The 26,105-nt window shown below is 41.8% G+C and overlaps 1 protein-coding gene across 1 annotated transcript in view; it reads right to left on the bottom strand.

Annotated features, from left to right (window-relative positions):
- KCNH8 (potassium voltage-gated channel subfamily H member 8) overlaps positions 1-26,105 on the bottom strand; it is a 462,629-nt gene that overhangs the window by 152,283 nt on the left and 284,241 nt on the right. Inside the window, exons 6-7 of the mRNA XM_069582447.1 lie at positions 13,399-13,556; positions 9,280-9,487 (exon numbers count right to left, since the gene is read on the bottom strand). Coding sequence (XP_069438548.1) covers positions 9,280-9,487; positions 13,399-13,556 — 366 coding nt within the window. The remainder of the gene's footprint in view (positions 1-9,279; positions 9,488-13,398; positions 13,557-26,105) is intronic.

Genomic DNA, 26,105 nt, shown 5'->3' with positions numbered 1-26,105 from the left:
AATTATATATAAAAATTTTTATGTACATAATAGTATCCTGACACATAAAGAACATATTCAATTAGGCTTCAACAGGCACTGGAGAGTCGGTGTCACAGAGGCCGGATTCTGTGATGGCCGACAAATGCAGTTAGAAGCTGCAACAAAGATTTAACTTCAGAAATCTCATATAGTTTCAGTAATAACTTTTGAGACTTCAACACTTAGAAGTGTACAGCATTAAATACATTATTTAGGAAAGAAGAGAAGTTTCAGATTAATTAAATTGAGGGTCTAAGTTACCAAAGAGGAAATTAGAATGACCCTCTCCAGCAAAAAAAAAAAAATATATATATATATATATATATGTATGTATGTTCTGCCTTGTTCTACTTTACTTACTCAGGGAATGAAAATTTAAATAAGAATTAGACATTTTTTTATACCTTCTACTCCCCAACACCCTCCAAGATTTTCTCAAGTTTCAAAACATTGGTAACAACTGCTGATGAAGCTCTGGAAAAAACACATACAATATGACCAACTGCATAATTAATTAGTACAACTGCTTCAAAAGAATCTGACAATTTGTGCTGATTCTATAGATGTGCATGCCTGTGACCCAGAGAAATTCTCACATGTGGACCGAGAGAAACTTGCCTTTGACGGCTCATTGCCCACTATTGTCACAGTAAGAGATGCAAATCAACTCAGAAAGGGAATGGGTAGGAAAGGGTGAGAAACTGCCAAGCGAAAGGATGAGAAAACCAGCTTATTGCACAGTAGATTTCTAGTAAACAGTCAAAAATAAACATGTAAATGGACAACTGTGAGGGGCTGATCCTAAGAAAAAATGAGTTCAATGAGAATGTAAAAAGACACAAAGAAGAGAGAAACCCCAGCTCCTGTGTGTATTATCTGTGTATCTAGGGCAACCCATACAATCTATGTGCCTTGGTTTTCTCATCTGTAAATAAAGATGATAACAGTATTGGTATCATAAAATTATGGCAAGATTAAATGGATAATTCCTACAAGATGCCTTAATGCCTAGCACTGAGAAAGCCTTGTGAATGGTTGTTATTGCTACTATCATTATAATTATTATTACTACTACTTCTTATATGTGTGATGATTTATATGGAAGATAATGAGGGAAAGCTGGAGAAGAAAATGGCAACCCACTCCAGTACTCTTGCCTGGGAAATTCCAACAGACGAGCCTGGGGGGCTACATGGGGTCACAAGAGTTGGACACGACTTAGCGACTAAACAATAACGAGGGAAAATAATATCCTATTACTTTACTAACACATGTGCATTGTAACAACAGCGTCTAAGAAAATCTTATGCACCCACTTGAATAGTGAGGAGGAAAGACAGAAGGAGCAAGGCAGAGCTGAAGGACTGTGGGGCTCTGGCTTTCTTTTTTCATATCGATTCTGTTTGGCTCTGCTCAGTCTTCGTGGCAGCGCACAGGATCCTTAGTTGCATTAAGCGGGGTCTAATGCCCTGACTGAGGCTCCACCCTGGGCCCCCTGAGTTGGGAGCGCAGAGTCTTAGCCGCCGAACCACCGGAGAAGCCCCGGGCTTCTGGCTTTATCTGTAATCTTGCACGGACTTTAAAAATAAACATGTTAAGGCAAAATGTTAAAAAAGATGTAAGTTTTATAAGGGGACCATTATATTTATTCTGAACTTTTTGTGTTAAAAATATTTCATACTTTAAAACATAAATTTTCAGGAAATTTCAAAATTTTCAAGCTTTAGGGCTTTGTTTCTGTGTTTTTGTAAAATGCGTGGAAAATATCTGCCGCAGCGGATTTCAGTAAAGATCAGATGAGATAATGCACACAGTTAGGCACTGCACTGTGTACGCAGTAGGTGGTACTTAATAAATGTAAGTTAAATATTGATCTAATATAAATCTATTGTTTCCAAAAACTGTAAAGAAAGAACAAATTTCCAACTTATTTTTCTACTCATTAAATTTATTTCTTGTTCATATATGAACTAGCTTGCAGATGTGATGGGGATTGGAAAAGCATAGAGAAATTAAAAATCAGAAGAATTCAGTTGGTCTTGGTTTAGGACTTTATAACTGGGAGTATGAAATTCACAAAATGTCAGAAGGCTTTTTAAAACATTGCTACTCAAAGTATGATGTGGGGTCCCACTCACTGGGGAGGTGGTTAAAAATGCTGGATCTTGGGCTCCACTTCAAAATTTCTAGAATTAGAATATGTTTTTTAATACAATCCTCACATGATTTCAGCATAAAGCTCGAGACAGTACTTAAAAAAAAATAGTCCAGGGATCTGTCACTAGGGTCCATTTTAATGGTTAGAAAACTTCATTTTAGCTTTTTCTCCCCTTTCTTAATTTCGTATATTCCTAAGACTGAGAATCTACAGGTCACGGATATCTAAAAATGTTTTTGTAATCCTTTACACAGAACCTGAAAATGTAGAGTGCTAGTCAACTCCGCTTTCTTGAGGGAAATTTGATACAGTGATTGAAATAATCAGCTCACAATATCATGAGCCTGGTCATGTCCCCCCCATTATATGAGGCTTGTAAAGGCTAAGCCGTTAATAACTAGAGAGTCTTTCAAATCAATCAGCTTTTTATGATGTTTTATCCAATGAGGATCAGGAGATTTAGGATTAAATTGTCAATGAAAATTTGAAAATGGTATCTTACTTAATCCTTTTCTTCCCATTCTAGATTTTGGGCTTTTTTTTTTTTTTTTCCAGTGATACAGATACAGGTTTAGACATCTCCAATGGATGAGAGTACTCCTGCCAAAGGATTAAAAGATTAACAAGATTAAAAAAAAAATGCTTCCCTCTATTACAGTGTACTCTCATCTCTAATGCTGAAGCAGATCATTTAGAGTTCAGTGTGTCACAGCCTTAGAAACAGAGATAACTTCGAAACAACGCAAGGTAGCGTTTTGGCTACAAAAGAGAGCTACAGACCACGGTGTGGCCTCGCTGAGGAAGCAAAGCCTGGTAAGTACCACTGTTAGGAGGGCACAGCAGCACAGACTGATACGGGGCGGAGGAAGCATTGAGGACTGCCACAGGCCACCTTCCAGCTGATTCCATCTGACCTATGATGTCCGAGAGGGGTGTGATCATTTACAGACGCATTCTAATGAATGCTTTTATAAATGTTACTGTGTGTTTTTAAGCATTAGGTAAAGACGCACAATTACATAAATCTCACACTTCCCTGGTGGCTCAGACGATAAAGAGTCTGTCTACAATGCGGGAGACCCGGGTTCAATCACTGGGTTGGGAAGATCCACTGGAGAAGGAAATGGCAACCCACTCCAGGACTATTGCCTGGAAAATCCCATGGACAGAGAAGCCTGGTAAGCTACAGCCCATGGGGTTGCAAAGAGTCGGACACGACTGAGCGACTTCACTTCTTCACACGCTAGTAAAGTAATGCTCAAAATTCTCCAAGCCAGGCTTCAGCAATACGGGAACCGTGAACTTCCAGATGTTCAAGCTGGTTTTAGAAAAGGCAGAGGAACCAGAGATCAAATTGCCAACATCCGCTGGAGCATGGAAAAAGCAAGAGAGTTCCAGAAAAACATCTATTTCTGCTTTATTGACTATGCCAAAGCCTTTGACTGTGTGAATCACAATAAACTGTGGAAAATTCTGAAACAGATGGGAATACCAGACCACCTGACCTGCCTCTTGAGAAACCTATATGTAGGTCAGGAATCAACAGTTGGAACTGGCCATGGAACAACGGACTGGTTCCAAATAGGAAGAGGAGTATGTCAAGGCTGTATATTGTCACCCTGCTTATTTAACTTCTATGCAGAGTACATCATGAGAAACGCTGGGCTGGAAGAAACACAGACTGGAATCAAGATTTCCGGGAGAAATATCAGTAACCTCAGATATGCAGATGACACTACCCTTATGGCAGAAGGTGAAGAGGAACTAAAAAGCCTCTTGATGAAAGTGAAAGAGGAGAGTGAAAAAGTTGGCTTCAAGTTCAACATTCAGAAAACGAAGATCATGGCATTTGGTCCCATCACTTCATGGGAAATAGATGGGGAAACAGTGGAAACGGTGTCAGACTTTATTTTTGGGGGCTCCAAAATCACTGCAGATGGTGACTGCAGCCATGAAATTAAAAGACACTTATTCCTTGGAAGAAAAGTTATGACCAACCTAGATAGCATATTCAAAAGCAGAGGCATTACTTTGCCAACAAAGGTCCATCTAGTCAAGGCTATGGTTTTTCCTGTGGTCATTTATGGATGTGAGAGTTGGACTGTGAAGAAGGCTGAGCACCGAAGAATTGATGCGTTTGAACTGTGGTGTTGGAGAAGACTCTTGAGAGTCCCTTGGACTGCAAGGAGATCCAACCAGTCCATTCTGAAGGAGATCAGCCTTGGGATTTCTTTGCAAGGAATGATGCTGAAGCTGAAAGTCCAGTACTTTGGCCACCTCACTCGAAGACTTGACTCATTGGAAAAGACTCTGATGCTGGGAGGGATTGGGGGCAGGAGAAGGGGACGACCGAGGATGAGATGGCTGGATGGCATCAGGACTCAATGGACGTGAGTCTGAGTGAACTCTGGGAGATGGTGATGGACAGGGAGGTCTGGCGTGCTGCGATTCATGGGGTTGCAAAGAGTCGGACACGACTGAGTGACTGAACTGAACTGAACTGAAAGATGTTATTGTATGAGACATTTTTTTTTTGAGTGGGGGCTGTCTGAAATCCTATGAGAGGGCAGTCCTCTTCATTGTGTATAGTAATAGAGAGACAGAGGGCCCCACTTCTAACCATGAAAGTGTAAGGTCACTGGTGGGCCTCCCCCCCGCCCCCATCTGCCTGGCAGTGCGTGTCTGAGCATCTGATAGAAGCTCGGCCAATCAGATTCTCCTTTCAGGGACTGTGAATCCCAGATGAACAGAAGGTCAAGACTCTTGCTCATGGCATCTACAAAGGCAGACACACATCCAGGTCATCTTCGCGAAACGTCAGCACCTGAGCCTCTGCACTGGGGCGTCTGGGGCCGCCTTGGCTCACATTCTTCTCCTAAGTCTTATTTTCCATCTTTCTATTCCTGAGTCTGCACGTCCTACTAACGAATTCCTTTTCTATCTCTGCTTGCAATCAAGAATCATCACTAATACAGAGATGTCACCTCTTCACTGGATTCAGTTTTTTAAATTAATTTTTCATTGGAGTATTGTTGATTTCTAATGTTGTATTAGTTTCTAAGTGAATCAGGTATATGGGCTCCCAGGTGGCACTCGTGGTATAGAACCCGCCTGTCAATGCAGGAGATGGGAGAGACACGGGTTCCATCCCTGGGTCAGGCAGACACCCTAGAGGAGGGCATGGCCACACACTCCAGGATTCTTGGAGTATTCAGTACTCCAGAATCCCAAGGACAGGGGAGCCTGGCTGGCTACAGTGCCTAGGGTTGCGAAGAGTCGGACACGACCTGGTGACGGGACAGCAGCGCGAGGGGTGAGGGGCCCAGGCTCTCGCCTCTTGACTGCCACTTAGTAATGAAATGACCTTGAATATTGATTTGTTCAAAAACTCTTTTCCACATGTCCATACACCAGGAGTCGTACACCACAGTAAGGAAGCAGGGGTGGACACAGTGGACAAAAGCCCCTTCCACGAAAGAGTTTGTGAACCTGGAGCTGGATTTCTCACCATAAAGTCGAAGAGCTGGACTAAGGCCCTTCCCAGCCTAAAATTTCACTAAACGATAAGCCAAATCTCAAATTCCTTAAAATACGATATAGGAACACATAAAAATATGAAGTAAAACAGGGAGGTGGGAGGGGGGTTCATGTTTGGGAATGCATGTAAGAATTAAAGATTTTAAAATTTAAAAAATAAAAAACTAAAAATTAAAAAAAAAAATATGAAGTAAAACAGAACACGAGGAAAGTCAGCTTATAACTCACCTCTGATAGAGTTGACCTTAGGAGTATTAATTTTTCCTTACAAAAATATACGATAAAGAAAAGTGAAGTCATTCAGTCATGTCTGACTCTTTGCAAACCCATGGACTGTAGCCTAGCAGGCTCCTCTGTCCATGGGATTTTCCAGGCAATAGTACTGGAGTGGATTGCCATTTCCTTCTCCAGGGGATCTTCCCAATCCAGGGATCGAACCTGGGTCTCTCGCACTGTAGACAGACGCTTTACCGTCTGAGTTATCAGGGAAGTCATACTATAAAGAAGGGACATTATAAAATGTTTTTTAAAGGTTAGCTTCAGTTTGGTCTGATGCAAAATATTGGAACTCTTTCAGGAAGCATGCCTGTCAAGGACAAAAGGGAAAAAATTATTTCAAGGAAATTAACAGTGATGAGAAAGGAAGTTTCATTTTATTCCTTGGGAAGATGAATCTGTTCTGTACATCTGATATTAGTCAAAACATAAAGAACAATGTGTTCTCTAATCAGGTTTTCTGTGTGTGTTGAATTTTCTGATTCATGGTAATTGGACCAGAAAAGGTGAAGCGTATTATTAGTGGACAAATTACAGAGAAAAACTGAATTAGCCTAGACTCTCAGCTGCTTCATTATAAAATTAGGTGGGAGAGGTCATAATTATTTAATTTGTGTCCAAATCTCAGCTGGAAAACGTTCCAAAGGAACAAACGATCCAAGTAATTTTAGGAGAAGGGAAAGTCCTCGCAGCCAAGATTATAAAACCCAATATTGAGAGACCTAATTAGCATACTGCCTTCCTGACCGTACCTCAAGAGGTGTTCGGGCAGGAATTCTAATTCTCTAAAGATGAGCTCTCTGTTATTGTTTTGAATCGTAACTCAGTGAAACAGATCATCTCCTTGACATGCTGCCACCATAAGACGCCCTCCCTGACACATCCCTCAAAGTTGTTGACATTGGATGGTTGCTTCTGCTGGTTAATATGGGCACTGAACTATAATAGGAAATAGATGTATTAAGTACACAAAACTGAATTTGTTCTTCCATTAAAGTCATAAATCGTGGAAGCTGAAATAGCCTTTCAAGTTATTAGCGTGTTTTCTCAGGTTATAGATGAGGAAACAGGCCCAGGCAGGTGAACAAAATCACGAGAAAGCTCACGGTTGATGGATGCTGGAGTCGTGATGAAAGGACAGACCCATTGCCCTCAGCCCAGGGTTTTCCCATCACTGCGTTTTGCCAACACTCTCTTTATGAACTGACTTCCAGCTTACAAGGCCCCATTCATGACGCTGAGCCGTAATACCCAGACAGAGAGTAGGTGTGGTAGGAGCAATGCAGAAGCAGTTCAAGGGGGTGGCTCCTTTTTTCTTGGAAAATAAATATTTCTGCATATTTGTTGGATGAAAAACACTAAGCTGATTAGTCAGTCTGCAGCAGGACTAGTATGTTGGAAATGAAAAACAGAAAGGTTTTCTTCTACAGTTGAATTTGAGAGTGTGCATAAGCTGAATTTCCTTGTCTGGAGACTCTCAGACTAGACTAACCTTACGAATTAATACGAGTGTATAGGTGAGGGAAATTAGGTCAGGTCCAAAAGGCAGTCAGGTAACTGATCACGAATCAGAATTAATATGGATTCACAACAAAGGTAGAGATTTAGTGCCGTAACTCACTGGACAACATTAGGAGCATGCTAGAGACTGATGAAGAAGCATTCTGGACAAACTCATAAAGAAGGAACCAATATTGAAGGACAGAAGATGTTTTAATCCAAGTACAGTCCAGACTTTGATTCTCCTTTTAGTCAAATCTCCTTTCCCCATCTCTCTGTCCCTCTCTTTTTCTCCCTCTCTCTCTTCCAGCTCATAGTCTCTTTATGTAGGATTTTTTGCTTCCATTGCATGACTTTATTGCTCTTTTTTACTTCATTTCTGAGAATGGATGTCTACAGCAAAGTATAGAAAAATGTTGTGATAAGAACATAAGAAAATGATTCTGAGATGAAAATTATCAGATGCATCAGTTTCTCTGTGTAGCTCCAGGACAAAACTGAGATGTCAGTTTTGAGAACCTAGACAGGAGCTTCAGTGGAGAAGGAAATGGCAACCCACTCCAGTGTTCTTGCCTAGAGAGTCCCCTGGTCAGAGCCTGGTGGGCTGCTGTCTTTGGGGTCGCACAGAGTTGGACACGACTGAAGCGACTTAGCAGCAGCAGCAGCAGACAGGAGATTCACTCCCTTGAACGTGCTGTCTCAAGTTCTCCAGCTCATTCTCCAAAGATGCCCTGTGAAGGCTTTGCATATGGCCTATGGTGAAGACTGGCATTTATTAGAGTCCACGCAGGGCTGTTCTAAACGCTCTCTGCCACTAAGTGCTCAGACAAGAACTTGGAGCATTTTTTTTCCCTTTCTTCTTGGGAATCTCTTGCAGCTTTATCTCTGTGCAAAGATCTGAGCTTCTTTCAAAAGTCCAAGATTGATTTTTGGAGAAGATAAATGAAGGATTTTCTAGCTAGCCAAGGAACAGATTCTCTGATTAAATGTCAGATTAGGAAGAAAAAATACCCTACATAAGGTACTGTGACAATTCTCTAAAAAGAAAGACTGTGAGAAGGACACAGATATTTTAAAATAGAGGGTTATAGCCTTCAGAATTTTCATTTTCTATAAAGTCCTTGTGGTTGATATAAGTTTAAAAATACGCACATGTGCAGAACATTTCAGATTCATTTATGCAGAATTATGTAACACTTGGAACAACTCCCTTAAATGCCCATGGATTATGGGGACATAAAATTTTACAAATTATATTTGTAAATATCCCGTCTTCTTTATCATTGCAGGTTCTCAAAGCATACTAAATACGGAAAGATAGTATGATAGTGTTCTTTCTCTTTTTTTAAAAAAGGAGAAAATAGTAAAATTTTTCTATTATTAACTTGCCATCTCAGATACAAATGATCATTTTCTTATGATTTAAAAATATTGTAGTGACTGGCCAAGTTTACTGTTACTAACCCTCCATCAGATTTTTCAAGATAATATCACACATGACTTTAGATCTAAACATTTCTATGCACATGCTGGTCATATTTAAAAGTTCACCATTGAGACCTTAACCCATTGTTCTTTGAAAAAAAATGCAAGGTTGTTCAGAGAACTCACTCAAAAGCCATCACTTGTATCATGGTCCCTCTCCACACATCTCCCCAAAAGGAGACTAACAGTCAGAATACAGATAAAAAATCAGTATTTACAGGCTTATCTTTCACCTTCTCCAAACTCTACACAGGCTTCCTTCTCACTTAACAATGGAAAATGCGGCAAAAGCAAGCCCTTACCAACTTCCCACTTCAGAAGGCTGTTGTCTTCCCTCTCCATTTTTCCGATGACGTACCAGATGCACGCCATCCAGTGGGCCAGCAGGGCGAACATGGACATGAGCAGAGTCAGGACGATCGTGCTGTGCTGGGAGTAGCGGTCCAGCTTCTGCAGGAGGCGCAGGAGGCGCAGCAGCCGCACGGTCTTCAGGAGGTGCACCAGGGACACCTGCAGGGGCGACAGCGCTCAGCCGGGCTCGGCCCCGCGGCCTCCGTGGGCCGCCCGCCGCAGCCGCGGGAGGCGCCCGGCACCAGCGCTGCTACAGCCGGCAGCCCGCGCTTAGCGCACCTTGGGGCCGTTCCTATGTCTTCTTGACAGGTTACCGGAAGCTGGTAACATAAAGACTGGGAGGGCCATTTGATTTCTCTGAGCGAGCGCTTATCTTCCTTAAGGCTTACCTTTTCCCCTATGATGGGCCTGGACATAACTTTCTAGGATTCTGATCCCGAGCTGAAGCACAGGATGGGACGAGCACGGGAGGGAGACGTGACCCCCTCTCTCAGGCCCTCTCCTTCCACTGCCCCTCTTCCACGGAAGGGAGCCCTTCACCAGAAAACGCCAGACCGAGGGCAATCACTGGAGCGGTAACGCCATCACTTGGGTTTCTCGATTTTAAATAAGGAGACCTAGAGACCTGCCTAAGGTCCTCTCACAAGAGCAGCAGCACCGCCTGCCCTGCCTGACTCACGTGTTTGCTCTCTTCTTTATAACATTGCTAACAGACAGAGAAAACACCTGCCCGGAGCACAGACATTCTGAGCTCTCTGATAAACTTACATGCTTAGGGAACCAAAAGCAATTGGAACAACATTTTGGAAAAATCTCCTAGATTCTGCCTTTGTATGGTCTAAAATTTTTTTTTTAAATTAGACTTATAGTTAAGGGGTTATTTTCCCGACTTTAGGGCTCAACTGAAAAATGCCCACCATGGAGTCCGGGTTCTATCACTGGGCAGGAAATTTAAGATCCCACAAGCAATGAGGTACGGCTTAAAAAAAAGATCCTAAGGTCATGTAATTGAGGAACTTGCCAGGTACCTGTGGCCTTTTATTCCATTTTGTCAGTTTCTAGGTTGAGTTTACTTTCTTCTTGTTCCACCTAGTTCTCATCTATCTCTTCTCCAGCCGATTATAAGCCAGCTTACAGGAATTACTAGGCAGGAAGTTATTTTATAGGCAGGTGAATCTGACAGATAGATGACAGTTTTGTACGTAAAGTGAAACCTGTAGCAGAAGTCTCAGATGGGGGATAACCATCTACTGTGGACTGAATTGTGTCCCTGAAAATGTCATATCTTGAAACCCTAACCCTCTGTGACAATATTTAGAGATGGGGTCTTTGGGAGGTTTACATGAGGTTCGTTAGGCTTACACGAGGTCGTGAAGGTGGGGTCCTCAAGATGGGATTAACGTCTCTGTAGGAAGGGACCAGCCCCTCCATCCTTCCCCCCGCTTCCTGTCTGGGGGCCTCGTGAGGATACAGAAAGAAGGCAGCCATCTGCAAGCCTGAAGGAGCTCGCACCAAGAACCAAACTGGCGAGCACCCTGATCTGAGACCTCCCAGCTCTCAGGGCTGCAAGAAATAAATTCCTGTTGTTGAAGCCGGGCAGTTCATGACGTTTTCTACAGCTGCCTGAGCAGACGAACACACCGTCTTGAACACAGAGTGTGGATGCAGGCAAGCTCCCTGTTTTCTCTGGAAAGGGATGTTTGAGGGACAAATGTGGGGCTGCCCTTCCACAAGAACAACAGCCATTTGCAAAATGACGTGATAAGAGATATGAGCCTTGGAGTCCCGGAAGAGGCAGCCCCAGGGGTTTTGCTGGCAGTTTAAGAGAGTTATATGTTTTCCTATTGGAGTCAACAACTTCCTGCTGTAAAACATGAATTTGGGCTCTTGATGAACGGTTCAAGAAAGAGGCATATTTGATTTAGATGGAATATATAATCTGAAAAAGAGAAAGGAGTCTTCTCATTCTTGGGACGCTGCTGTAAATTTGTCACTGATGAGAATTACAAGCATCTTGTAGATAGCTACAAGACGATAAGGGAACGCCTTCATTAAAAACTCCTATGAATTAGCAGTTTCCCATTACCAAGTGGCCACAGCCATCGCCTGACTATCAACTAGGGAATAAAAAAAAAGAGAAAGCAAAAAGCCAGTTAACATGTGCTGAGGTCTTTCTAGGTATGAGACTCTTGGCAAGGCATTTTACAGAAAGATTGCCTCTTTTTAGGCTGCTCAGAAACCCTGCAGGAATTTTTATGGTTTGGGGCCTATTTTGACACTAACTCCCCCAGGAAGTCACTTAGATGGTAAGCGACAAAACTTGGATTCATACATCTGCCTTCTTCACTCCATCGTACTTTCTATGACTCATCCATAATTTTATCTGCCATGCCTCTCACAGGGATTTATACCTAGTGAGTTTTAATAAAAAAAGTGTAAGCTGTGCATAAAACACTTGCCGTCACAATTGTGGACACAGCCCACACTAAAATCTGTCATGCGTTTTTGAATGTCACCTATGGAGAGTCACTAGCTGGCTCCATCTTAGGTCTGGAAAATCAGCACTTCTGTGTATGTGTTTGTTTGCTCCTGCTTTTCTTTTTGTTAAGTCTGTGCAGTGTAACAAAAGCATAACTTACAGACTTTTCCTCATAACTTATGCTCTCCTGGGAAATAAATATACCATTTTAAACAAGCTTTTCTGTTCAAATAGAATATTTGATATTGACTAATTTATTGGGAGGAATAACAAACTTATAAGCCATTTTGTTAAATGATTACATGCTCACCCCTATGAAAAGCAGAAAAAATATCACTGATAAGAGAGATTCCTTCCTTCCCTCTTTTTCTTACTAACTTCACCTTTATAAAGAATTCATGCTCTTTATTTCACAAGTGAAAATGAAAAAAGATAGCAAAAGCACAGCAAAAATGTGCAAGCATTTAAAATCCATCAAATTATGAAAATTAGACATCTCAAAAAATTCTTTACCCATGTTAATTTTAGGCAATGAAAACTTTTAATCATATCTAAGCATCTTATGTATTTTATACTATATAGATTCAATACTTTATATTATATAATATAAATTTTTAAGTTTATGCTATTTGTTCAGTGCCCAAAAAAAATGGAATATAAAAATTATTATTAGTAGAAGCAGAGTAGCAAGTTGATTTACAGCAAAGTCTATGAGACACCACTTATTTAACAATTCTCCAGGATAATTTGGAAAATTTTTCTTATATTTTATGCATTATATATTTCTTTGGGATATTTTTTGGCAGTCTTGCAGAAGCCTTGTTTTAAGTCATTATACTTTCATTACAATATACTTATCTAGTCAAATTCAGTCTTGAAAAGCACTTTAAAAAGTTCAGATAGCAATTCAGTTTAACACTGATTGATATTATATACTAGATTTCCCCCAGAGCTTTCTTTTCAGTTGAGTTATAAACCTTTTAGCGATGTTGACACTCTCAACTTCCCAACTTAAAAAAAAAAAATATATATATATATATATATGGAAAGAAAAAGAAAAGAAAAAATACTATTATGCAAGCAGTTAACAAGTGCACAGATTTGTACTAAATAGTCAGGAGTACAGTTCAGTCTTCATTATGAAGTAAGTAATGATCGTACTTGAAATATTGATCACTTTGTTTAATATTGAAAACTATGTTTTTAATTCTTGATAGAGAATATAATTTCTTTTGGGAAGGCTTGTCAATGTTTAATTTGAACAAATGCTTGGTAAATTTTTGCCTGCTAAATTTGGTTATTCTAGCAGCAAATTGCATGACTGGTCCAAAAATGCTATTATACCTTCTTGAAAGTCTATTTAGAAGGGAGCACTTAATGCTTTTAAGAGTGTCAATTATTAAATAGTAAAAATAGCTATGATTACAAGTGGGCATCCTTTCTTTCCTGTAAGAAATCATAAAAATAAATGCTTTAGATGAATAAAGAGAAGTTAACAGATATCAATAAAAATTCAAGAGGATGCTTGATTTCTGCTGGTCGTCTTATTATTTAGAGCTTTGCTCAATCCAGCATTTTTACAAGGACTCACCACTGTGACGTTGAAAGCATACAGGAGGTCAAAGGGCAGGGCAGCGATTAGATCGATGATGAACCACGTGGTGACGTAGTGAATGCAGATTGATCTCGCTTCAAAGATGACTTGGCCAGACTTGCTGACATAGGTCGTTCGAAAATTCAAAATAATATCTGAGCGAGAACAAAAGAGGAGAGAAAGAGGAGTTAGGAGAAAGAGAGGGAGGAGGAGGAAAGGCAGGAAAGAAGAGAAGACGGGAGGAAGAGAGCCAGGAGGGCGGGAAGGAGGAAGGGAGGAAGGCAATTGTGTTAGGTGAGACGAGCAGCCGCCTCTTAGCTTATTTCAGGTTGACAACATCCGAAGCACTGTTTTTGACAGATCCAGTTCAACTCAAGAAACAAGTATTGGAGAAGGGTGAAGAAAGTATTTTCTGAGCACTTCATGCATTCTAGACTTTGGGCCACATGTTAAAATTCAAAATAAATAAATAAGAAGAAGAACAACAGACAATGCATACTAAATGAATCTCCGTGCGTATTGACATTGTCCTAAGACCTTGGTGTAGGTTCTTTCCCCTCCTCCCTAGAACACCTTCCAGTAGGCAGTATTATCACAGTAGACAGCTCATAGTAGACAGTATTAAAGAGGCAGAGACCACGTCTCAGTGGGAAAAGTAGCTCCTCCGTGATCATCTTGGCAACAGCGGCAGAGGCAGTGCTGGACACGGGCATACTCCGCAGTCTGTATTCTTCCTAATTTATTTTCCCAATAGTATACTCTTGTTCATACAAAAGCTTTAGTAATCTCTGTATGGGTATGCAATTCATCCCTTCCCTGAAGGGGTTTGTATTCACAAAATACCAGAAATTTCTTGTTTGGATTTCCAGGTTAAATTCCCTATTTCATTTAAAGGGAAGATGCAATCGTTTATCAATCTTTCCTTGTATCACCCTTTTAATATATTGAATTTTTATGTTTATTTTATATTTGTATTTATTTTACACTTGTACTTTACTACTTATCAAACTTTTTATAATCTATGATATCCTTGCGAGCGCTGGTCAAAGGACAAGCCCACAGCCCTGTGAGTCGTCTATAGCTCAGTCAGGCTGCCTGTGAGTAGACTTCTCTGAGTCTCTCCCATAGCTCCTGGATTAAATATCACTAAAGCACTGGGAAGGTTCATTGTTTCCTTAATTTGCTTCATTTCTCAGTTTAATTTTTACTTTACATTGGAGTATAGTTAATTTAAAATGTGTTAATTTCAGGTGTACAGCAAACTGAATCAGTTATACATATATCCATTTGTATTCTTTTTCAGATTATTTTCCCATACAGGTTATTACAAAAAAATGAGTAGTTTCCTGTGCTATCCAGTAAGTCCTTGTTAATTATCTATTTTTTTAAAATTTAAATTTACTTATTTTTAAATGGAAGATAATTGCTTTACAATAGTGTGTTAGTTTCTGCCATGCGTCAGCATGAATCAGCCACAGGCACGCGTGCGTCCCCTCCCCTCGGAGCCTCGTTCCCACCCATGCCCTCCCCTCCCACCCATTCTGGCTGTCTCAGAGCACTGGGCTGAGCTCCCTGTGTCTTTCGGCAAACTTCCCCCGGCTATCTATGGCGATGCCCCTGGCTATCTATTTCACATATGGTGATGCCCCCGGCTATCTATTCTACGTATGGCGATGCCCCGGCTATCTATTTCACGTATGGCGATGCCCCGGCTATCTATTTCACGTATGGCGATGCCCCGGCTATCTATTTCACGTATGGCGATGCCCCGGCTATCTATTTCACGTATGGTGATGCCCCCGGCTATCTATTCTACGTATGGCGATGCCCCGGCTATCTATTTCACGTATGGCGATGCCCCCGGCTATCTATTTCACGTATGGTGATGTACGTGTTCCCACGTTCCACTTTCAATTCATCCTTTCCTTCCTCCCTGCAATGCGTCCACAAGTAGGTCAGTTTTAAGAAGGTGGCTGAGCCTAGAGCGTATTATACGAGTGAAGTAAGTCAGAGAAAAACAAATATTGTATGTTAACGCATGTATGGAATCTGGAAAGATGGTGCTGATGAGCCTGTCTGCAGAGCAGCAGTGGAGATGGGGACATAGAGGATAGGCTCACCGGCCATCTGCTTTATATACATCACTCGTGCTAAGCTGCTCCAGTCACGTCTGGCTCCCTGTGACCCTATGGACTGTAGCCCATCAGGCTCCTCTGTCCATGGGATTCTCCAGGCAAGAGTACTGGAGTGGGTTGCCATGGCCTCCTGCAGGGGATCTTCCCGACCCAGGGATGGAACCCGCGTCCCTTACGTCTCCTGCACGGCATGTGGGCCATCCACCGCTAGCGCCACCTAAGAAGCCCGTCTTACATACGATAGTGTGTGTGTTCAGTCCCCAACTCCTGCTTCATCTCCCACCACTTTCGCCTCTGGTAACCATAGCTTTGTTTTTTCAAGTCTGTGAGCCTGAGTGTTTTGTAAGTAAGTTCATTTGTATCAGATTTTAGGTTCACATTTAAGTGATAACATATGATTTCTGTTCTCTGTCTGACTTAGTTCGCTCAGTGTGACACTCTCTCGGTCCATCCTTGTTGCTGCAAAGGGCGTTATTCCGTTCCTTTTTTATGACTGAGTGGGATTCCACTGCACCTATGTAACACATTTTCTTTACCCATTCATCTGCCGATGGACATTTAGGTTGCTAATTAAGTACAACTAACCTATGGGGAATTTCAGGATTGGTGTGTCCCTGTAAACGCGATGAGGGCTGAGCTCTTTATGAACTGGTGGCTCCAACAGAGGTGCATTTCTCTGAGGAGTGGCTTCACGGGGAGCATCATGATTTAGGGACAAAGCTCAAAGGGCAGAATGTGGGATGCAAACACCCTAAAAGGAATAGGAATTTAAGGAGTTACGAACTACATAATTTCAAAATGAATTAGAGTGCTCTTTATAGCTAATTTAAGCCATTGAAAATAAGTGGAATAGTGTTGTATGAGGTTAAAAACTTGTTGCCATCATGATCATAATGATAACAATAATGAAATTACAATAACGTGCATTTCATATTTGTATATCACTTTTACTTTTCACTTCTTGTCACATTTGAAGGCAGAAGTCTGTTTCCCTCCCCTATCTCCTCTCCCCTCAGCTACCACTACCTCCCATCTCTTCCCTGAGTCAGGGTGTACCCTGTGAGTATGACGAGATATCAAGGCATGATCACATTATATTATAGGGCTAAAGGGAGGTGATCTGCGTGGCCTACCCTAATGAGGTGAGCCCTTTAAAGAAGAGTTTTCTTCCTCTGGTGTTAAGGAATTGGAAAGCAGGGAGGCACGCTCTTCCTGGCCTGGAAGAAAGCAACTGTCACATTCTGGGATGGACTGCATGGCTGGGAATGGCGGGCAGCGTCTAATGGCTGGGAGAGACCCCTCCTAGATATCTACCAAGGAACGGTAGATATTGTTCCACAACCATAAAGAAATGACATGCGTTCAACAGCCACATGGGACTGGAAGAGAATCCTGAGATCCAGGAAAGAGCAAAAGGTGACACCTCGATTTCAACCTGGTGAGGCCCTGAGCAGAGACTTCAGCTAAGCTAGAGCTGGACCTCTGACCTATAGGAGCCATGAGACAAAGAATGGGCATCGTTTTCAGATGATACGTTTGTGGTAATTGACTACGTAGCAATACAAACTAGTACAAAATTTACTGAGTCATCTGGTTTTCATTGTAGCCTGTGAGATGAGATAATACAGGAATTATGACAAAGTAGATCAGTATTACATTATTACAAGATAACACACAGGTTCTTAATATGAGCCCAGTGCCGCTCCAGGACCTTCAGAACTATTGCATCTTCTTGCGATGAAGAAGATTGACTTCTTATTACAATGCTAACAGGTAAGCACTTCTGTTAACCCCTTTCACAGATGAGAAACCTGAGGCAGAAAAGAAGTCAAGTGATCTCTCCAGGATCACACAGACAAGGAAACTAAAGCAAAAATTAAGCCACACAGCTAGTTAGGGAAAGAGCAAGTCCCAGTTCAAGTCTCTTGAGTTCTAATTGTGTGCTTTGGGTTTTGATGTCTTAACAGAGACCAGTCATATCTCAGCTCTGGAAGGAGGTTCTAGGTGACTCAAAAAGAAAGCATTAATGTTCTAGACTATTGTGAATGATCTAGCTTATGATGAAGTTATAACTTTTGTCAAGGAATAAAACTATTAAAAAATACTCCCCCTGTTAACACTGAGAATTACGATAGAGAATGAAGGCTGAAGCTAGTTGTTGAGCCTCTCACGAAGGTTGAGCACAGTCCCAAGGTGGTTTTCACCAGAGTGAAAATGTCTTCACACGAAGCACCGACAGACAACGCCCCAAGACACGGCCACCAGGATGGGCCGGGAGTTCTGGGCGGGGCCGGGAGTCCAGGGCGGGGCTGGGAGTTCTGGGCGGGGCCAGGAGTTCTGGGCGGGGCTGGGAGTCCAGGGCGGGGCTGGGAGTTCTGGGCGGGGCCAGGAGTTCTGGGCGGGGCCGGGAGTCCAGGGCGGGGCTGGGAGTCCAGGGCGGGGCTGGGAGTTCTGGGCGGGGCCGGGAGTTCAGGGCAGGGCTGGGAGCTGTCAGAGCCGCACGTGAACGTGTCATTCTTCCTGTCTAACTTTCTAAACTCCCGGATTTGTGTGTTAGCAGAGCAATTTAACAGCTTAGACCATCAGCTGTTGAAATAAAGCAGAGATTTCAGCTTCATGGTTTTCAAAAGAAAGCTCAGGTAGGCATTTAGATTGCCGTCTTATGAGGGAGAAACCCAAAGAGTTGTTTACCAAGCCCTTCAGTCAGCTTCGGTTTCCAAAACACAGGCTAAGCTGAGTCAATAAGTTCATTATCAAACTGAAGGAAAAAATGTCGTGTGTATTTACTAACCAAACACAGGATTCTATCACAAATTTTATAGAAAGCCCACTGCCACCATCCACATACGTGGGGCACTCCCCTAAGTGGAGGAATGAAGAAATGACTGATCCCTTTGGTTGATTGATACAACAAACATTTTTTAAAGCTCTATGGTTAATTATGTGGTTGACTCAAGAATAAAATAGGAGTGCAGACTTCTGAAAAGAAAACGTGTTTTCTTGGATGAGTCAGTTACAGAATATCCATTTAGAAATCTTCTTAAAAATAATCTGCTACTCAGTCCAATTTAATTGGATGAAAAGAAGATACTATCATTTTAAACTTAAAAAGAAATCATGATAAGACTTTTGTACACAAAGAGCGTTAGTAGGAAAAGGATGCAAATATATATCTGAAGTACTTGAATACTACTAGGTTTATTTTCAGGGAAAAGCCTAGATATATATTACATTCTTTCTGGGACAATGGTATTATACAAAGATTGCAGGTTTCTTGAGTGAGTGATGAGTATTATTTTTATTTATTCTTTATTTTTAAACTCTTTTTAAAAATTTTATTGAAGTATAGTTGATTCACAACATATTATTTTTATTTTAAAAAGTTTATTTTAGATTGGAGTATAGTTGATTTACAATGTTGTGTTAGCTTCAGGTATATAGAAAAGTGGATCAATTATACATATACAGTGTCTATTCTTTTTAAAGTATTTTCCCACTTAGGCTATTACAGAATTATTTCTAGCTAGCTGATTATTTTTTAAACCTACTTCTGTCATGCACGTTAAGAACATAGTTCTGTTGTACTGTGATTTGCAAGACATATTTTCATGTATATTAGTCTGTGTGGTTCCCATGCCAACTCTCTCTGGTGTACTATCACTGACATTTTACCAATGACTTGGAAAACTTAAGAAAATTGTTTAAAGTCATGAGGGTAGTAAGCAAGAGAGAACCAGGACATCATTTGACAGGCAATTCCATTATCTTAAAGATTCACTACACTTTCAAATGCTGAGGCTGAAGCTCCAATACTTGGCCACCTGATGTAAAGAGCCAACTCATCGGAAGAGACCCTGATGCTGGGAAAGACAGAAGGCGGAAGGAGAAGGGGACGGCAGAGGATGAGATGGTTGGATGGCATCACTGACTCAATGGACATGAGTTTGAGCAAGCTCCCGAAGATGGTGAAGGACAGGGAAGCCTGGTACGCTGCAGTCCATGGGGTCACAAAGAGTCAGACACATCTGAGCAACTGAACACCACCCCACTTTCAAATAAATTTTAGAGGCAATAACAATAGTTCAGTGCAAGGAAATGTGTTTCCGATTGTAGCCCTTAGATTCAATTCAGCATTGGAAGCACCCAGGTAAAAGGATATTAAACCAGGTCACAGAATTGAATGCAGGGGAATGAACTGTCTTTGATTCTAGAAATACAAGGATTAAGCACCTGTCCAGGGAGAATGGAGAAAACACTCTGTATTCTCCCTACTGATAAGGATGTGGTGGCAATGTAAATATTCCCTTAAATGGAAGAGCCAGATGGGGAGTAAGAGGGAAACACAGAATAAGGTTAAGTAATGATGAGGGAGAAAAAAGCCTTCCAGAACCGGTGCCCCTCATACAAGGACCAAGAACCGTGGGTGCAAAGCGGAGACTGACCAACCGTGCTTCCCCCTGAAGTGTCTCACCTCCCAGAAAGTTTCACATCTTCAGTGAATTAAATCAGCGACTCATTCAGATGCTGCGCTAAGAACGTGGTCTCCTCCAGACAATCCACAACCTACCTAAATGGCAGTAAGGCTTTCATTCTGAGACATCTAAGAAAGCCTATGTATAAGGTTTTTCATTAAATTGCAATATAATTTTTGATGAAAACTTTCAACTGTATGTTGAAAAATATGTGAAAATTCTGTAATATCCAGATCTTTAATTTTTCTTGCTAATTTCATTATTAACAACATGCACAACTGTGCATAGATACACATAATATGCACAATTTGAATCAAGAAAATTATTCCCAAAATTGAAACAAATTGACTCATACAGATCTAGCACCTAGAAGTGTTAATGCCTCTTGTATGTGTATATGTATAATCTCTTGGGACACACCTGCTTGTATCATGTGAAATAAATAAGTAAACAGGGAATTACCGTACATACATGTGATTTACAGAATTTCAAAAAGAATGGATCATAATCCACCCCATCAAAATGAGACAGAACATAATTTGAATTCTCTGAGGATTTGGATGGCCCTGAATTATTTTGCAGGATAACCAGTTTACCTTGCAGTATTCAGATTTTACATAAGCCTGATTGAAAATAAAGAGAAATAATAGAGAGATAACTGTCCTCATATTGTTAAACTCCAAAAACGAGTGTTTTATTTCTCTCTCTCACTAAATGATTATGTATGAGAACTAAAAGGCAAGAAGATTAAACCTAGCTTTTCCAGTTTGATTTCCTCCAGAACTATGTAATTAGAAAGTACTCCAAAAGAGGTTAAAGTTGATATGGCATAAATTAGTAGATTTCTTTTCTTTATTAGCATGCATGCCAGATGGGAAATCATTAAAAAACAATATCGGCTTACTCGTTGAAAAGTGAATTAAAATATAATGGTGTTCATGAGGGCATATGTACCAAATACAAACAATTAATATCTTCATTTAGCCATTTCTTCACAAGTTAATCAGTGTAGTACAGCGTGGGTGGGGAGAGATTTAACTGAACCAGCTTCCGACCAATACTCTAAAGATACCCTGTCTTTTTTTCATTGCTTGTGAGACACTCCTTTGAACATGGTAGGGTGTCACAGCAAATTTGGGCTAGAAGTTGTGGGAAAAATGAATAACTGCAAGTGGATTAATGAAGAGGCTTGCTCAGCTCAGTTCAGTTCAGTCACTCAGTCGTGTCCGACTCTTTGCGACACCATGAATCGTGGCACGCCAGGCCTCCCTGTCCATCACCAACTCCCGGAGTTCACTCAGACTCACGTCCATCGAGTCCATGATGCCATCCAGCCATCTCATCCTCGGTCGTCCCCTTCTCCTGCCCCCAGTCCCTCCCAGTATCAGAGTCTTTTCCAATGAGTCAGCTCTTCGCATGAGGTGGCCAAAGTCCTGGAGCTTCAGCTTCAGCATCATTCCCTCCAAAGAAATCCCAGGGCTGATCTCCTTCAGAATGGACTGGTTGGATCTCCTTGCAGTCCAAGGGACTCTCAAGAGTCTTCTCCAACACCACAGTTCAAAAGCATCAATTCTTCGGCGCTCAGCCTTCTTCACAGTCCAGGTCTCACATCCATACATGACTACCGGTAAAACCACAGGGACTTGTAATTCTAGAAATAGCTGTTTTAACTGATCACCAGGATTAGTGGATGAGATTCTCATATGACTGGATCCTTGCTCAGCTTGTTAGCCTTCGTCCCTCTTGCTTGTCTTAATGAGAAGTGCTGGGGAAAGAAAGGGCAGCAGGCACAGTGAGAAGCAACATTTAAGAACAGTTACTGCTGAGGAAAGGCAGGGCTGAAAGAAGGCAGCCAGGTGGGCCGGGAGTGGTTGATGCTGTCACTGGCTTCCGTTTTGTCCCAGGGCCGTGGTGGACATTTACATCGCTTTTGGCCCTCAACATCCGTATCAGATGGACTCACCCAGAAGGGAAGACCTTCTAACCTAATCACTGAATGGAATAACCCTATCTACAACATGCTTCATAAAGATGCAATCAACCAGGAACTCTCGCTTCCAGCAACGTTTAGCCTTCTGCCTTTTGAGAGCGCTGTCTTAGCTTGATCCACCCTTCACGAGGCACAGAATATGCTGTCCTCTCCAAGCCCTTCTTACAAATATTCAGTATCCGTCATCAAGTTCTTTCTGTGCCCCAGGCAGCTCCTTTTCTTTCAATTGTCTCTCTTTTTTAAAAATTTGTTAATTTTTTTAAATTGAAGGATAACTGCTTTATAGAATTTTGTTGTTTCCTGTCAAACCTCAACATGAATCAGCCACAGATATACACATATCCCCTCCCTCTTGAACCCCCCTCCCATCTCCCGCCCCACCCCAGCCCTCTAGGTTGACACAGAGCCCCTGTTTGAGTTTCTGGAGACCTACAGCAAATTCCTGTTGGGTATCTGTTTTACATGTGGTAATGTGAGTTTCCATGTTACTCTCTGCACACATCTCACCCTCTCCTCCCCTCTCCCCGTGTCCATAAGTCTGTTCTCCATGTCTGTTTCTCCATTGCTGCCCTGTAAATAAATTCTTTAGTACCATTTTTCTAGATTCCATATTATATGTGTTAGAATGCACTATTTATCTTTCTCTTTCTGACTTACTTCACTCTGTATAATAGGCTCTAGGTTCATCCACCTCATTAGGACTGACTCAAACGCATTCCTTCCTGTGGCTGAGTAATTCTCCATTGCGTATGCGCACCACAACTTCCTTATCCACTCATCTGTCGACGGGCATCTAGGTTGCTCCCATGTTCTAGCAATTGTAAACAGTGCTGCAACGAACAACGGGATACATGTCTCTTTTCCAGGTTTGGTTTCTGTGTCAATTGTCTCTTCTTGATGCAATTTCCTCTTCCCAGTCCTATATTTCTCCTCTCGTTTTTGGTTTTCACAGCAAAGTCTCATGGAGACCCAGCTAGGGCTGTTGCCTCCCTTCCTTTCTTTCTTTCTCTTTCCTCTTTCCAGACTGAATTTTTATTCATTTTACGCAGTGAGCTGCACTACTGTTTTTTATTTCAAAAAGAAATTTCAAGTCTTTAACACAATGAAGAAAAGAAAAACAAACACTCATGTAAGCTGACTACTGTCATTTTTGAAGTGAGGTCTTGAAAGCAGAGCAGAATATGCCATCCTCAAATATGCCGCTTTCACATAAGAATTATTTTGAGATGAAGGCGATTGAGAAGAAGCAGAAGCCAAAAAGCTCCCTACCCTCCTCCTATTTGTTTAAAAGTAAGACATACTCTTTCAGTAGCATTCCTGCTCCCTTCCCAACCTGAAAAGGCAGAAGCTAATCCCCAGATGTAGCCTGTCCTGTGGGAAGACAGCAGCAAACACTCCCAACCCAGTGTTTGCAGAGTTCTCATTACTTCACAGTCTCATCGACACTTCATGGCCTTCACATTTAAAAGATCTTGTCTATTGGGTGGTAATGCATTTAGAATTTTTTTCTTTTAGTAATACAGCCTTAGTAAATGGTTGGGGAATCTTTAGAAAACAAAAAACCTCTTACATTACTATTGGCTGGGGCATTTTGCCCACTTAAAACCCCAAATGTTGGGGGTTTTGAATAGATTGCTCCCAATTGGTTGTTTCTGTTCTTTACTGGGGGGCTTCTGGAGTGGCTCAGTGGTAAAGAATCTGCCTGCCAATGCAAGAGAGGCAGGTTTGATCCCTGAGTCAGAAAGACCCCCTTGAGAAAGAAATGGTAAACCACTCCAGGATTCATGCCTGGGAAAGCCCATGGACAGAGGATCCTGGCTGGCTACAGTCCAGGGGGTCGGGAAGAGTTGGACATGACTTAGAGTCTAAACAACAACAGCAGCAACAACATTCTTCGTTAGAAGATCCAGAGCGTAGCTATGCCGTTCAGTCTGGCAACACCCTTAAGTACTAGGAAAGTGCTGAGACTGAAGACTTGTGTTCTTTGCCCCATGCAGCGTTCGTGGCACTTGAAGGCGGAAAAGGCATCGCAGAGAGGCCTGCCTTCGAGGAGGACCTTGGACTCCTGTTGTTATTATGTGACGTCAGTCCACGAGGAAGCCCCGTCTGTGAGTATGCTGGCAGGTCAAAGGATGCAGCACGCGCTCTCTGCAGACCTCTGTGAAAGCTGCCGCTTATTACCTGCAACTGATTATCTTAGTGTCCTGAGTCTGTGCATCACTTTCATTTCGCTGTATAAGGTTACTATCTCAAAACACTCCCACACGGCATGCACGTTAAGTCTGTAAAAACCACCGATTTTGGCTCCCTGTAAGTTATTTGCTTTTTCATATGCCACGTAACTCTAAATTAGATATCGAACTTTGGAATTACTGGATCATTTTTAGTAAAAATAGCTTAATGATTTAAACATAAACCTGCTGGAAAACCATGATTCACATATAAACTACTTAATTATAGAAAGTCTTTTGGCATATTTACCCTGTTTATAGTTATAGCTTTCAACTGGCAAAATTTCCAAATTTAACTCTAATAGAAAACATAAGGACTATAACGTCTATAATATCCAGTCATTAAATTAAAATAATAGTTAAAATATACTAATTTCATAAGAAGTAAATATTGGTTACCCAAGTAACAAAACTTAGAGTTAATGAAGACTAACATAGACGACAAACCATGTGTTGATACAATTAATGTTTGCCCCAGTGTGAAATCCAACATGTATCTCCTCATTCGAGAGAAAATGTTGGATTCAATAGTAAGAGTTTCCACAGGTATGCAACATTTTACATTTTACTTAGGACTTTCATGTTCATTTCCATATTTGAGGAAAAGAATACCCTTTTCCTTAGTGGTTCATGATAGTCTTTAGTGCTCTTCACCAAATCTTCCTGGCTCTCCACCTCCTGGAATGATTACAGTTCCCACCACCTGAAGGGATTAAGCATGTCTCTATGACGCACTACGGCTAAAACTGTGAGGGCAGGACTATCCTGAAACACTTCCAGGCAAAGCTTTGAGAGCCAGTAGGCAACTCCTCATGTTTTCTTCTCCATGCCCTGACAGTCACGTGACAAGATGGAGCGCCTATAAGCCTGGGATTCAGAGCGACTGCCGGGCTCACACGTCTCTGTGCACATCCCCCTGAGAGTTGGACGCTGCCTGTTACCACAGCAAACCCTGGCCCGTCCTGACAGACCTTCTTGAAAGGCTATAAGAGAGCAGAGTGGCTCACAGTCAGAATTTGAAACCAGGGTCCCACGAGGTAGACCACTGGGCAGGTATGAGTTGTGTTTGCTGCTACTGCTGCCTGTAGTGAGACTGACACTCCATAAGCTTCAAATCTGGGTAATAAGGACCATGAGTGGCTTATCTGAGGTTGCCTGGCGTATTCATACTGTTATTTTTATTGTTACTTTATAGAGCTGATACACATCATACAACGATATTAAAAGGACAATAAAGTAACAGCAAAATAACAATAGGTCACAGGTAATGTGTTGAATTTTTGCTCTGTGATAAGGCTTAAGCGCTATACATGCACTGACTGTTTCGATCCTCAGATGGCCACTGTGAAGTGGGTTCTGTGTGTGATGATGGGTTGTTCATTGCTGTTGTTCAGTCAAGTTGTGTCTGACTCAGACCCCGTGACCTGCAGCACACCGGGCTTCCCTGTCCTTCACTGTCTCCTGGCTGGGATTCTGCAGGCAAGAATACTGGAGTGGGTTGCTGTGCCCTTCTCCAGGGGGTCTTCCTGACCCAGGGATGGACCCACATGCCTTCCGTCTTCTGCGCTGGCAGGCGGGCTCTGGGCCACCAGCACCACCTGGGAAGTCCAGTGACACGTCACAGTCTTGGAACTAACTCGCCCAAGGTTGCTCAACCAGAGCGTGATGGAACCGGGATTCATGCTTAGAGCCCACCTGTGTGCTACCCTCAGAATGCTTTTATGAGAATCCTCCCTCTCTTTCCAGTCTAGCGAGGGGAGTCTTCTGGTGATATTCAAAAACTAATTTTTGAAATTTAGGTAAGTTTTAGAGATGTAAAAAGCATTTTGACTAGGTTGCCATATGTAAAATTATTCAACATATTTTAAAAGTGTCT

Source organism: Ovis canadensis, chromosome 1, assembly GCF_042477335.2.
Source record: "Ovis canadensis isolate MfBH-ARS-UI-01 breed Bighorn chromosome 1, ARS-UI_OviCan_v2, whole genome shotgun sequence".
NCBI classification, from domain to species: domain Eukaryota; kingdom Metazoa; phylum Chordata; class Mammalia; order Artiodactyla; family Bovidae; genus Ovis; species Ovis canadensis.
This window is presented reverse-complemented; position numbering and strand designations above follow the sequence as displayed.